Source organism: Oenanthe melanoleuca, chromosome Z, assembly GCF_029582105.1.
Source record: "Oenanthe melanoleuca isolate GR-GAL-2019-014 chromosome Z, OMel1.0, whole genome shotgun sequence".
Taxonomy (NCBI): Eukaryota; Metazoa; Chordata; class Aves; order Passeriformes; family Muscicapidae; genus Oenanthe; species Oenanthe melanoleuca.
In genome coordinates, this window is record NC_079362.1 from 67948807 (window position 1) to 67960826 (window position 12020).

At 52.8% G+C, this 12020-nt stretch overlaps 1 protein-coding gene across 5 annotated transcripts in view; it reads right to left on the reverse strand.

Moving 5' to 3' along the window:
* The window catches only part of CNTFR (ciliary neurotrophic factor receptor), a 198704-nt gene that overhangs the window by 15565 nt on the left and 171119 nt on the right, over positions 1–12020 (reverse strand). For all 5 annotated transcript variants that reach the window (XM_056514340.1, XM_056514344.1, XM_056514343.1 and 2 more), the window contains 2 exons: positions 6744–6861; positions 5763–5929 (listed from right to left, as the gene is read on the reverse strand). In XM_056514340.1, coding sequence (XP_056370315.1) covers positions 5763–5929; positions 6744–6861 — 285 coding nt within the window. The remainder of the gene's footprint in view (positions 1–5762; positions 5930–6743; positions 6862–12020) is intronic.

A 12020-nucleotide genomic window follows, 5' to 3' on the forward strand; every position in this document is an offset into this window, starting at 1 on the left:
GGAGGTGGTGCTGAGTGAGCTGCTCCCTCACCACATGAGCCTGCCTGCAGCCCTGCCCTGTGTGTGAAGAGCGTCTTTCCCTCACTCAGATGGGATCAGGTGCTGATGTGTGGCCAGGCTGCTGCAAGTGGAGTCACATGTGAGCTGCTTGATGCCACCCCTGCTCCAGAATGATGGTGGCATTGCAGCAACTCTCCCTGCACTGCCACCGCTTGCTTCTCTCAGGAGAAACCAGCGTGTGATGCTTTGAGAACACACTTTCTTGTCTGCAGGTGAGGCACAGAGGGTGCTGAAATGAAGCCACAGCCCAACTACCTTGTTTCCCCTGAGACATTGTCCGCCACTGCCTCTCTGTCCCCAGACTCCTCTTGGTCAGCCCCCTGGCACACACGCTGCTGCCGTCCTTTATCACCATCATCTTCACCACCCTGGCTTTCACCTCCTTCCCTCTGACACAGCGGGTGCAAGGAGGGCTGGGCAGCTTTCTGCTTCCCAAAGTCACTTCACACTCAGAGGATGCTCCCAGAGGCTCTGGCAATAGCTGGTCAGCTGGTCAGCCTGGCCACAGCTGCCTGGTGCCACCTCCCAACTCCCACAGACTCCTCTCTGTGGCAGGATGGGGCACAATTTTCTGTTTGCAGCTTTATCCTCTGCAGCAGGAACGCTTTGCTGGGGCTGTGCTGTGCTGAGCTACTCCAGATGGCTCTGCAATTCCTCCACTCACTTTGAATCCCAGGGCTGGGGCTGGACATCAGCTTCCATCGACAGGGACTTGGAGTCCAAACGCATACGGAAAAGTATAAATCCAGTGTTGGCTCGGCAGGATGGGTTTGCAAAACAAAAATCTGTTTGGCTGAACGAATGCAGATGACTGAACTGCAGCTCTGCAGCGAGGAAGTGGGAAGGAAAGTGCTGGGATTGGGATGGATGCAATGGATATTCCCTGGGGTAATGCAGGGGGGCTGGCCCTGGTTTTTCGTATGCCAGCCTGAAGGTATGATTTAATTCAGTTGGGCATGGCAAATGTACTTGGGCAGCAATGAGAAATACAACTGTGAACATTAAAGGAAGTCAGAAAAAAAAAGTGCCCTGATGCTGAGGTGGGAGTCACCTGCCCATTTTGCAGGGATGTGACCCCTAGCCCCTCTCCTGTGAGTTGGACACGGTTGCTGGTGCACAGAGGAAGGCTGCTGGTTTCAAATGTGTGTTCCTGGCTGCTATGAGCCTTCAACCACCACTGCACGTTAACAGGAAGATCAAGAGTTCCTGGTGCCTTCTCATGTGTCCGTCCATCCATAGCATTCCTGCCCAGGTTAGAGAGCACTGCAGGGGCAACTCATCCAAAACCACAAAGCCAACACTGTTCCTTCCATGCCATGAACTTCCAAGCAGAGACACAACAGCCAGGAGAGGGGACCATACCTCTGGCAGCCAGTCCAGATAGGACAAACCTATATCCCTTAGGAAAGACCTCATTCTGCTGTGCTCATCACGGGAAACACCTGGACTGGTCCCACTGGGGCCAGCTGAGGAGTGAGGAGAGACAAGTTGTGTCCAGCTTCCCGATTTCTATGTGACCTTGAAGGAGTCCTTTATACCCTGCAGACAGGGATGAGTGCTCCTCCTTCCCCAGCCTTTGTCTGCCTCCATTCAGCCTGCACATGGTGAGGCAGGGGCTGTCTGGCTGTACATCAGCAAGCATAATAGAGCCCTGTCCTCATTGAGGGCCTGCAGGCAGTAACGTAATAAAAGCAGTAATAGTAATAATAATAATGGATGATGGGCATTAGGCTGAGTACTGGTTAAGCGGCTATAAAACCAGATGTAATATTATCCTGCAGAGCTGAGGGAGCATCATCAGACATTCCTGGGAAGGGGACTTGGCCAGGAGGCTACTCACAGCTCTTCCTGCTTGGTTTTTGGCTGCTGTGTCTAAGCAAGGGCTTGAAGTGCAAGAAGAGCACCAGGGAGCAGCTTCTCCTTGAGGCGCTGCACGCTCACGCTTAACTGCGAGTCTTTAGCTATCCATCGCCCCTGGCTGCTGTCAGACGTGTCTCAAAATGAATCTGGAGGTTCAGAAAGGCAGCTGAGACCCTGTGGCACGGAGCAGCCCGTCACCCATCCCGCCTCTCCAACAAGCACTAAAGTGGATCCCTTGCGGCCATTAAATATCCCCTGGCATTTTCCATGAGCAGAGGGATATTAAACTCCATGTCTTAGCCAAATGTCAGTCTAGGTAATTTAATTCTGCCTCCCTAAGTAGTATGAATTGAACTGACCTTCTGCTTAGGCAACTGTATACCTGTGTTCAAAGACTCCAGATTTCATACAGACATGGGCATCATGCAGCCTCACTGAGGTGCTCTGCATCTTCATCACCCCAGAGCTGGAGTTGGAAGCATCAGATGACCTTCCCAAGGTCACACAAGGGATGGGCAGCACTTTTGAGGAAGGTATTCACACCTGCAAGGCCTTCCTCCTTTTAATGTTGTGCATTTTCTCATATTTTTCCCCAGGATCATATCAGGAGAAAGGTCTGAGGCAGGATGTTGGTGTTGCTGTGTGTTGCTACTGTCCTGGCTTTCCTGGAGATGCAAAAAACAGCTCTTGGGTTGAAACACAAGTCAGGAAGTTGTGGTTGTATCCTAGAGGGCCAAAAATGTCCCCATGCTGTTCCAGCCATCATGAAAGAGGTGGCAGCTCCTTAAACACCACCTCACTCCTCCCTGGCATCTTCCTCTGCCTCCAGGTCCTCTTCCCAACAGTCCCTTTTCCACATCCTCCTCCCTGGGGCTGGAGCCCTGTAGGGCTCTGCAGGACCTCCTCTCACTCACCTTTATTAATATCAATGCTTTTGCAGAAGATGTAATTATCAAAACAATTTTCAAGAGCAAGATGAGGAGGAAGGCAGTCAGGATCTCCTACCAATAGGAGATGGGGCCAGAGGGCCGGAAAAGCTTTTCCAGCCATCATTGAAAATGACAATGCAGAGTGACCCTTGGCAGTGGCTGCTAATAACCAGCACGGCACGAGCACCAGCGAGGCGCGGGCTCAGGACAGCACAAGAAAGTACCAGTCATTTTCCACTCAATTAGAGACCATCTTCAGAGCAGCTGGGGAGGGGATTTCCTGCTGCAATCTCCAGGGATGGAGAAAGGAGCGAAGAAGCAAACCCGAAGGAGGTGGCTCCTTCCCAGGGGGCTTTTTGTGCTCGCCCAGGCTGGGTGGGTGGTGTGACCCAGCAGAGGGTCTTCTCCCAGCTCAGGTGGTGCTGGGAGGGAGAGCTGCCTGCCCTGTGCTGCTCTCTGCTTGCCTCTGGGTTGCTCTGTCCACAGCAGGGCATGAGATCAGGGCTACGTGTCTGCACTTTAACCTCCCTGGAGAAGGAATGATGTTTTTCTCTAGGCTAAGGGGAAAACATAAGGCAGGCTCTGACAACCACAGCCCAGGGATTTCAGGAGAAGCATCACACAGGTCCTGGCTGACACTGTCTCTTCATTTTAGCAGGATGTGTGCAGATGTGGCAATGTTCCCACTCAGCATTTTCTCAGCAAGCCGAAGCAGCAGCTTTACCCTGAGTCATAGGTTTTTCACCCTTCATCTAGCAAAGGGAAACCCAGAAAAATCTCCCAGATGAGACCCCCAGAGAACCTACTGGATGCTAGATCCACACCTCCAGCACTGCCCACGCTGGGACACAGTCCTGGATTGCAGCTGCAGAGAAGAGAGCTCTAAGAGACACTGAACTTCAGTGAGGACCACAGGCAGCCTGGGGCAAAACTGCCTAGCAAAACACAATAGTGCAGTGCACTTGTGTTAACACCAGGATGGCATGAGAAGAAGTTCCACCCGGGGTAGGTGGCTGTTGCTCAGCAGCAGCAGATGCTGTAAGGATCTGCTAAGCCAAAAACAGTGCCTGCTTCAGCACTCTGTCACCACCCTGTCTGTGCTGCTGATGCACGGCACCCATACCGAATCCTGAGGAGGAAAATTCCACAATCATACAGAATATGGAGATTTTAAGGCCACTGGATACTGAAGTGGTTATGGGAGAGGCAGGTGCAGGACATGGCCTCTCCTGTCGGCACCAGCCCATCACCCCTTCCCCAAGTGCCATCCTGGAACCAGGTGATGCTGGGTGGTCTGACCTCTCAGTGCACTGCTGAGACGTGTCCAGGCACCCTGCACCCTTCCAGGCACTCGTGCAAGAGGCAGCAATAGTACACCCATGCTGGCCTGGGGCAGTGCTGGCCTCTGCTCACCCCTCCTCAGACCTGGGCCGAGTTCAAACTGCTGGGCTGGATCCAGCTTTGTGCTGGTGTTGGGATGCCCGAGGCTTGCAGCTGGGTGTGCTTCCCCAGGAGAACTGCCCTTGTGTGCTGGATGGAGGACCAGATGTTTGGGAAGCTAGGCAGGGCATGGGTGGGATGCAGATGTTACAAGAGGGTGCTCTGAACTCCTGCAGGAGAGAATGCAAGGAACTTGGAAAATGTTGTTTAATTGCTATCCTGGGCCATGCAGGCTGGAGGTTACCTTCATTTTTAAGGAGTGTATGAAGACACCCAAATGCAAGAATTTCTATTTAAAGGCACCCAAGTGACTGAAATTCCACCACTTCCCTGCTAAGCTCCCTGCCTTGTTAGCAGCATTCCCGATGCACTGCTGAACACAAGCTGCAGGTCTGGACCATGGCTGCAGACACATAGCAGGACAGTCCCCACTCCAAAGGTATTGCCCTGCTCTGTTCAGAGCTAGTGCCTTGTTTGATATTTTCCAGGATTTGGGGTATAAAGAGAAAATCTGGTGTAGCAGTGGAGCTCCTCTTGCACTCCAGCACTTCCATCTTCTCCATGCTGTGATGCATAGCTCATCAAGGGCAAAGACCAACCACTGGCTGCACTTTAATGATTCACTTATTTGTTTTTCAGGTTCAGTAATTGCCACAAGCAACCAGAAAATTGTTTTTCAGCATATTCCTGAACTCCATTCTCTCCTAATTTTCCTGTTCTTTGAGGGTGTCATAGTGCCAGCTGTAATCCGGCTTTGGATGGTGGCAAAAGCTCCCTGCTTTGCTGTGTTTGGCACTGGATTGCTCAGTTCATGCCCGCCCTTCACAGTCAGGGGAGTATCTCTGCTGTGGACATGGTTGGGAAGCATCTGTGTGGCACAGCCTGACACATGTTGACCCCAGTCCACAGGGCCTGCTGCTCCCTGTCCCACACTGCACAGCACCTGCTGTCCTGATGGGGCAGTGAACAGGTGCTAAAGAAAGAACAGGGGGTTTTGGAGAATATTAGGTATGGGGGAACTTGACTATTGGAGAGAGAAGAGAAAGGGACATTTTAATTTCTCTTCCAATCCTAATTCCCGTAACTCTGCTTCCAGCACAAACACCAAACCTCTCCTTTAGGAGAGGGGTAAGAATGGCAACATCATTTGGACCTCACAATTTTCACAGCTCTCTGCCCTAATACATGGCAGCTTTTTCCCCAGCATCCCAAACAGGGAAGAACTTGGCAACCATGGGTGATCTGGACCATGGGGTGGGACCACACATGACACCAGGCCACTGATGTGACCAGCATGGAGGCTGCCTGTGCCAGCAGGACCCTGAGAATGGGAGGGGCACAGGGAGGATGCCAGAGTGGCTCAGACCCCATCTCCACTTGGACAGCCAGTCCCTTCCCTGCCCCATTTTCCAGTGGGTGACACTGCAGAGTAAACCAACCCCAACACCGCCCTGGAGCTGCTGTGGAAGTTACCTATGGCGAACTCGTCAAAGGTGAGAGTGGTGAAGTTTTTGCCCAGAGCGTTCGTGACTGTCAGAGTCACCTTGTACTTCACTGTGGAGAAGAGCTGGAGGTATCTGATGTGACACCTGTTTTTGGGGACGGCATCCTTCTCACAGACCATGTCTTTGGTGCCGTGTCTGGAAAGCAGAAGTGAGAAGAGCTGTTACCTGTGGATGCACCCAAGCTGCTAGAGGAAGGAGGCAGATTTTTCAGTTCTGCATCCCCACTAAGACAATAGTCACCCTGCACCAGCCCTTGTTGCAGCCAAAGGGCTGCTTTCCTCCTGCAAGGGAATTGTGTGGGCTCCTGTGTATGAGGTTTTCTCCCATGCCTACACAGAGGCTCCAGTGAATGTCCTCATGCTGGCCTCAAGGAAAGAATGGGACCCTGCTGGGGGTTGGGTTTGGGTCTGGCCCTCCCACAAGAGGAATAAGGTCTCCTTTCTGATGGTGACACAAACCTCAGAAGATAATACGTGGCATCAGCCTGTATAAGGGCTGTGCCAGAACTCGGGCTCAGGGTAGGGAATTATGCCATGCTATGGCCAGTTCTAGGTGAGAGACATTGCTGCTGCCCATCAGCAACCAGCTTACACCAGAAAAGGGCATGGATGTGTCAAATGTGACAAAAAACAGTGGGCACAACATGCACTAGAGACAACTGGTGCAGAGAGGATGGTCTTGGGAAGCATGGAAAGGGGACCTGGGAGATGGAACTTTCCTGGTCCCTTCTAGGGAAATTGAAACTTCCTTGGCATGAAGTCCTGGTCCCAAACATCCAGTTTGTACATACCCAGAAAATCCTTCCCCGTGCCCATTTTTGGGACACTGATACCATATGCTCAGCACAGGTCAGATCCACTGCCCCAAGTGTTCATGGCACTACCTGAGACCTGCTCCAGGCTGTGGAGACTGAAACTGACCCTTGCACCCTTTGTTCCCAGACACTTACATGACAGAGATGTTGAAGGTGTTGGGGATGTAGGTAGGAGTGGGCAGGTGCCAGCTGCAGTAGAAACCCTTCGGGTAGTTGTTGGACCGGCACATCAGCACTGGCTCCTTCGGGGGGGCTGCAGGGAAAGAGAAAGGGTAATTACCTGCTGAGGTGTGGTCACCGCCCAGTTCTGGGCAAAGGGATAACCCTCCACTCCCAGCTGCTGCCAGATTGGGAGGGGAGAGTTTGCAAGGGGGGCCTGGCCTGGCCTGGAAGCAGGAGTCAAAGACATAAGTCTTTGTCTCATGTCTTCTGCTGAGATCCTCTATGACACCTTGCTTTGGGCTGGGCTGTGCTAAGCTCACCTTCTCCTTGGGCAGCCTGCTGCTTTTAATGAAGGATGGAGCGAGAGAGACAGTTTGCAGGTACCAGGGGAAATTGTCTTCAAGGCTGTGACAGAGATGTTGCTGATGGGGAGGAGGTGCTGCTCCCTTGACCCCATTAATCTACACTGCTCACAGCTTTCTCTGCCACATCCCTGGGGAGTGATAAACTTGTTGAGGGATGATCCTCCAACTGATCAGAGGTCACCAAAGGGAGGAAGAAGGACCACAGGCAAGATGAGGAGGAACAATGTAAAACAAGCAGAGAAAAGCCAGCTCTGTGGGAGGATCAACAGTGTTAAACACTTTTGGCATGGGGAAGAGATCCCTGACTCTGCTCCACTGCCTCCAAAGAGACACAGAGGCAACAGGAGGAAGGATGAGAGCACCCAATGGGAGAGCCTTCCTCTGGCCTCGTCAGCTGATCCTAGAGGTTAGAGGGAGAGGAGGATTTTAAACCCAGGGAAGTGTTCACACTATACCTGGCTTCCTGGACACTCTGCTTTTTGCAGGAGTACAGCAAGAGCTGCAGAAAAACTCCACAAAATGCTGAGAGACAGTGCATGCAAAGAATGAGATGTGATACCTTTTGCCTGATAAATTTTGCCCTTACTGGTAAAAATCTCACCTGATCTGACACTGAAGTCAACTCTTCCTGGTACCCAGGCACTTGCATTGATTGTTAAGAGCAGCACCCTGCCATAGTGCCTTGCCATAAAATACACTCCCTGGGCTGGATGTTCATCAGGATTCCCTTTGGAATGGCTGTCTGATCCTGTGATGCTCCCTCTTTCCCTTCCTTTGTTTGCCCTCATCCCCATCCTTCCACTGGGAATATCCCAGGACATGCTCTTGTCTCCAAGTGAGTGGTTCGAAACAAAGCAAGCAGACCTGGCAGCCTCAGTGCCTCTTCAGCCCCACAGCCCATGTGTCACTGGCACATTTGGGGCACAGCTTTCTCGGGGGATGGAAGGAGTTCCAGCTGCCACTGGGAGCTACAGACCCTGCAGAGCCTGCTACGGTCTGCAGAGGGGAAACTGAGGCACAGGGTTTGCGCACCCCTGGCTCCCCGGGGCAGCAGCTGGTAAAGGAGCCGAGTGCAGCAGAGTCAGGGAGAGGGAGAGGGAGAGGGAGAGGGAGAGGGAGAGGGAGAGGGAGAGGGAGAGGGAGAGGGGCCGGCGGGAGGGAGGCTGTGCCGCTCCGCTCCGAGTGTTCCTCCTAATGGCAATTTCAGCCTTCAGCCGACAGACGAAGGCCAGAGCCTGCTTAATGACCCTCCCGGTTAAATTATTCAAGCAGACCCTCCACGTCAAAACAGAATGGCTAATCGCAAAGCCAGAGACAAGGGCCTGATCCCTGCTACAGCCCCATCCTCTTCCTCCTCCCCGCAGGCTCCTTAACCCCTTCCCTGCCGCCCCGGGCGTTGCAAAGGCAGCGTTGCCCTTTGCAGGGTGCGATGGGGGGGTCGGGAGGTGTCCCGGAGGGGCTGAAGGGGTGCAGGGGGGTTGGGGACAGCCTCTGGGTGCCGGGTGACCGCGTGGTGGCACTGTGGGCTAACAGCACCTGCCCGGCGCCAGCCAAACCGGGACAGGGCTGCGAGTGATGCTTAGGGATGCTGGGACACCGGGGATGCCACCGAAGGCGACTCGCCCACTTGCTGCTTGCACTCAGCTGTCCCGCTCCTAACCGGGAGCAGGGCAGAAGCAGGAGGGGCTTTTTCCAGCATTCCTGGAGTCCTGCAGGGTCCAGCGCGACCAGCACGGCCCGAGATGCTGCACTGTTGTGCGCCACAACTAGTCCATCTGAGGGTAATTTATCTCCATTGTCTCCAGTACCACGCCGGATCTGGCTCTCTGTGATCTGTGCTAATTCCTCCGCTGGGGAGGCTGGGGCGGGCTCGCTCCTCCAGGCTCGTTTTGCTGGCAGGAGGAGGGAGGGCTGCCCGCTCTGTATCCCGCTTCCATCCCCACCCCGCAGCAGCCTTTGAAGACGCCCCATTTCCACAGCACTGTGTGCCGTGAAAATCCTGCCCTCTGCTTCAAGGCTGGTCCCCAGCAGCAGCCCCAGCCTTTTGTTCCAGCATACTCCACCTCTTACCCTCTGGTGGCTTTTGGCAAGCCAGAAGTGCAAGGAGAGACTGGGGAAGGGAGACAGAATGATCCTCGCATCTCTGCCCTCCTGATGCAGAGTTCAAGGGCAGATGCAGCCGAGGGGAAGCTGCTGTATGAAGCCTGTCTCAGCCTGGCCTTTGCCCTCTCTTTCTGGGCAGACACAAGCTGTCTCACACTCCTGCAACCCCCGTCTCTCCAGAGAGCCATCAGTCCCAGAGCCAGTGTCCTGGGAGGGAGTTGTCAGGCAGCTACCCCACCTCACCTTGTCAGGCAGAAATTCATGGCAGAGTGTGAGGCCAGTGCAATGACCATCACACCACACGGGTCACCAGGGCCACCACTGCCAGGCACCACAAAGGACAGGGCTGCAAGCCCCTTCTCAGCTGCCTCGCTGCATCTGGAGGGCTCCTTTTGCCCACCCAAAGGTGTCTTCTCCAAGCTAGTGGCAGGTTCCTCATCTCTCAACCTTGTTCCTCTCCCCTCCTCTCCCAGGAAAGGCGCTCCCTGGCACAGCTCATGCTGCCCATCAAAGGCTCTTAAAGACAGCAAATAAAATTGCAGGCTCCAATCGATCCAGCGCTCTGTAATGCTGTCTTTGGAGGTGGGCCAGCCCATCAGGCCGACAGGGAGAGCAAGAAAGGCAGTGGAGGAAAACAAAGCCATCAAGGGAGCAGCATTAAAGCCTTTTTCTGCCCTGAGGTTTTGGGCTGTGCTTCTGGGTGTGGGGTGTCCTGCTCCAACCTTCTCCATCCTCCCTCAGATGATGTCCAGCTCTCAGCACCTGCCCCACACCAGAAACAGCCTGCACAACATGTTGAGCTACTTGGACACTCCTCCCTAGGCTCCTGCACACAGCCTCCCTAATTCTGGCAAATATTTACATCCCTGTTGGTTCATGGAGCTGCTGAACTCTGTAAAAGCAGAGCCCTTCTCCTTTCACCACAAACAGTGCCTGCCCTCTCTAATCTGTCTATTAACCTCTTGCATGGCAGGGAGCCACTTCTCCCATGTGCTCTGCTGATGTCCTCTCTGAAAGCCCAGCATGTTTAATGCCTGGCTGTGGCAGCTTCCCAGAGACTTGGGTTGCAACCAGCCTCACTGCAAAAGCTCTGGGTGAGGTGAAGAAAGGCTCAGAGCTGAGCACATCCCATCTGGGCACATGGCTCACAAACTGTGAGTCACCAAAATCTGGGTCTGCCACAGCAGTGAAAGCTGGTGCCAGGGTCATCATCTCTGCAGATCCCTGAAAAGAGCAGTGGCAGGGGCAGAGTTGGCTTTCTCACCACACAGTGCCCCATGCTTTGCATCCATTTAACTCTGTCTCTCCAGCTTTTTGGACACAGCTGCCACTTGACCAGCTTCAGCACTTCTGCTCAGCTGGGGACACCACCATGAGTGGTGCATCCTTGAGGATGAAACAGCTCTGGATACACCAACACAGAAACAGATTCTTGTCTCCCTCCTCATCTCTAAAGCCCAGTTGTCCTTGTACCCTCAGTCCCACTGTACAGGGGAAAAGTGTGACCAATCCATTTTAGAAACCACTAAAAATGATCTACAAGAGCTTTTCCTAGCTCTGCTAGGTCATGAGATAATGGACATTAAAATCATGACACTTTTATATATAGAAAAGTTATTTTAGGTCACTTTTAGAGGTTTCTGAAATGGATCAGTTATAATTTTCCTCTCCTGCTGAGGGCTGAATGTACTAAAGATGCCTTGCTCCACAGGTGGAGGGATACAAAAAATAGCGCCAATAAAAGTTTTAAGAGGCCTCTCAAACACTTCTGTAGGAGGTATTTTTTCTGGTGCACTGGGGGCACATTCAGGCGCTAGGCTGATGGGGGATAATGAGCCCACAGTGTGCTTTTGGGGTCACCTGCATAACTCATCATCTCAGTCCTGGGCCAGCAGAGACTCCAGGGTCCATGACAGCAGCATGTGCTTGAGCTAGAGGTACAGCTGTGACACAGCCTGCCTGCACATGGGCAGGAGCCCCACATGGGGGGACAACCCCACAGCCAATGTTGTTCTGCTGCCAAACTCCTGCTGCTTGCACCCCAAGTGCCCGTGGCAGGACCAGATCATCACCCAACAACTTTTTTTTCACACCACTGGTGGTGGGTATGTACCAACATAGAAAAAAAAGCCACCCAACTGACCAAAAGCAAAGCTGCAGAGGCTTGGACAGCACACAACAGGAATCCACCTGGGCATGAGATGCCAGCACTGAGCACGTGGGCACAAGAGCAGCAGACCTTGCTAGTCCACACACGCATCCACACAGATGCTTTTGTTACGCACATGCTGGCTGCCAGCACAATGTATTATTTATCTAAAGCCGCTTTTCTAAAAGCCTGTTTGTGTACAGGAGGCTGGTAGGAAACAACAAAGGAAACAATGATGAATAAATCATATTTCTAGTGCCAGGTGGATCAGGGGAGCATCTGTCTGCCATGAGCCAGCCGAGCTGGAATGCAGCATGGCTGTGGCTGGGGACAGTCCCTGCCATGGACCCAAATGTCTGGGTTGTGTTTTGTTGCTGGAGAAAGGGAGGGAGGTGAAGCTTTGAATTTTTTCTGTTTCCCCTTGACCATCTGTTCTTGGATAAATGTGAAAATGAGAAAGGGTGCAGAGGACAGCAGGTGATGCTCCCTGTGTTCTGGAACATCATATTCACAACCACCACTTCTTCAAGAAGAATAAAGCAGGTGTTTTTGATTTTTTGGTTTTGTGTGTTTTTTTTTTTTTTTTGCTTTGTTTTGTTTTTGTTTTTGTTTTTTTTTTTCCAGTTGATGGAG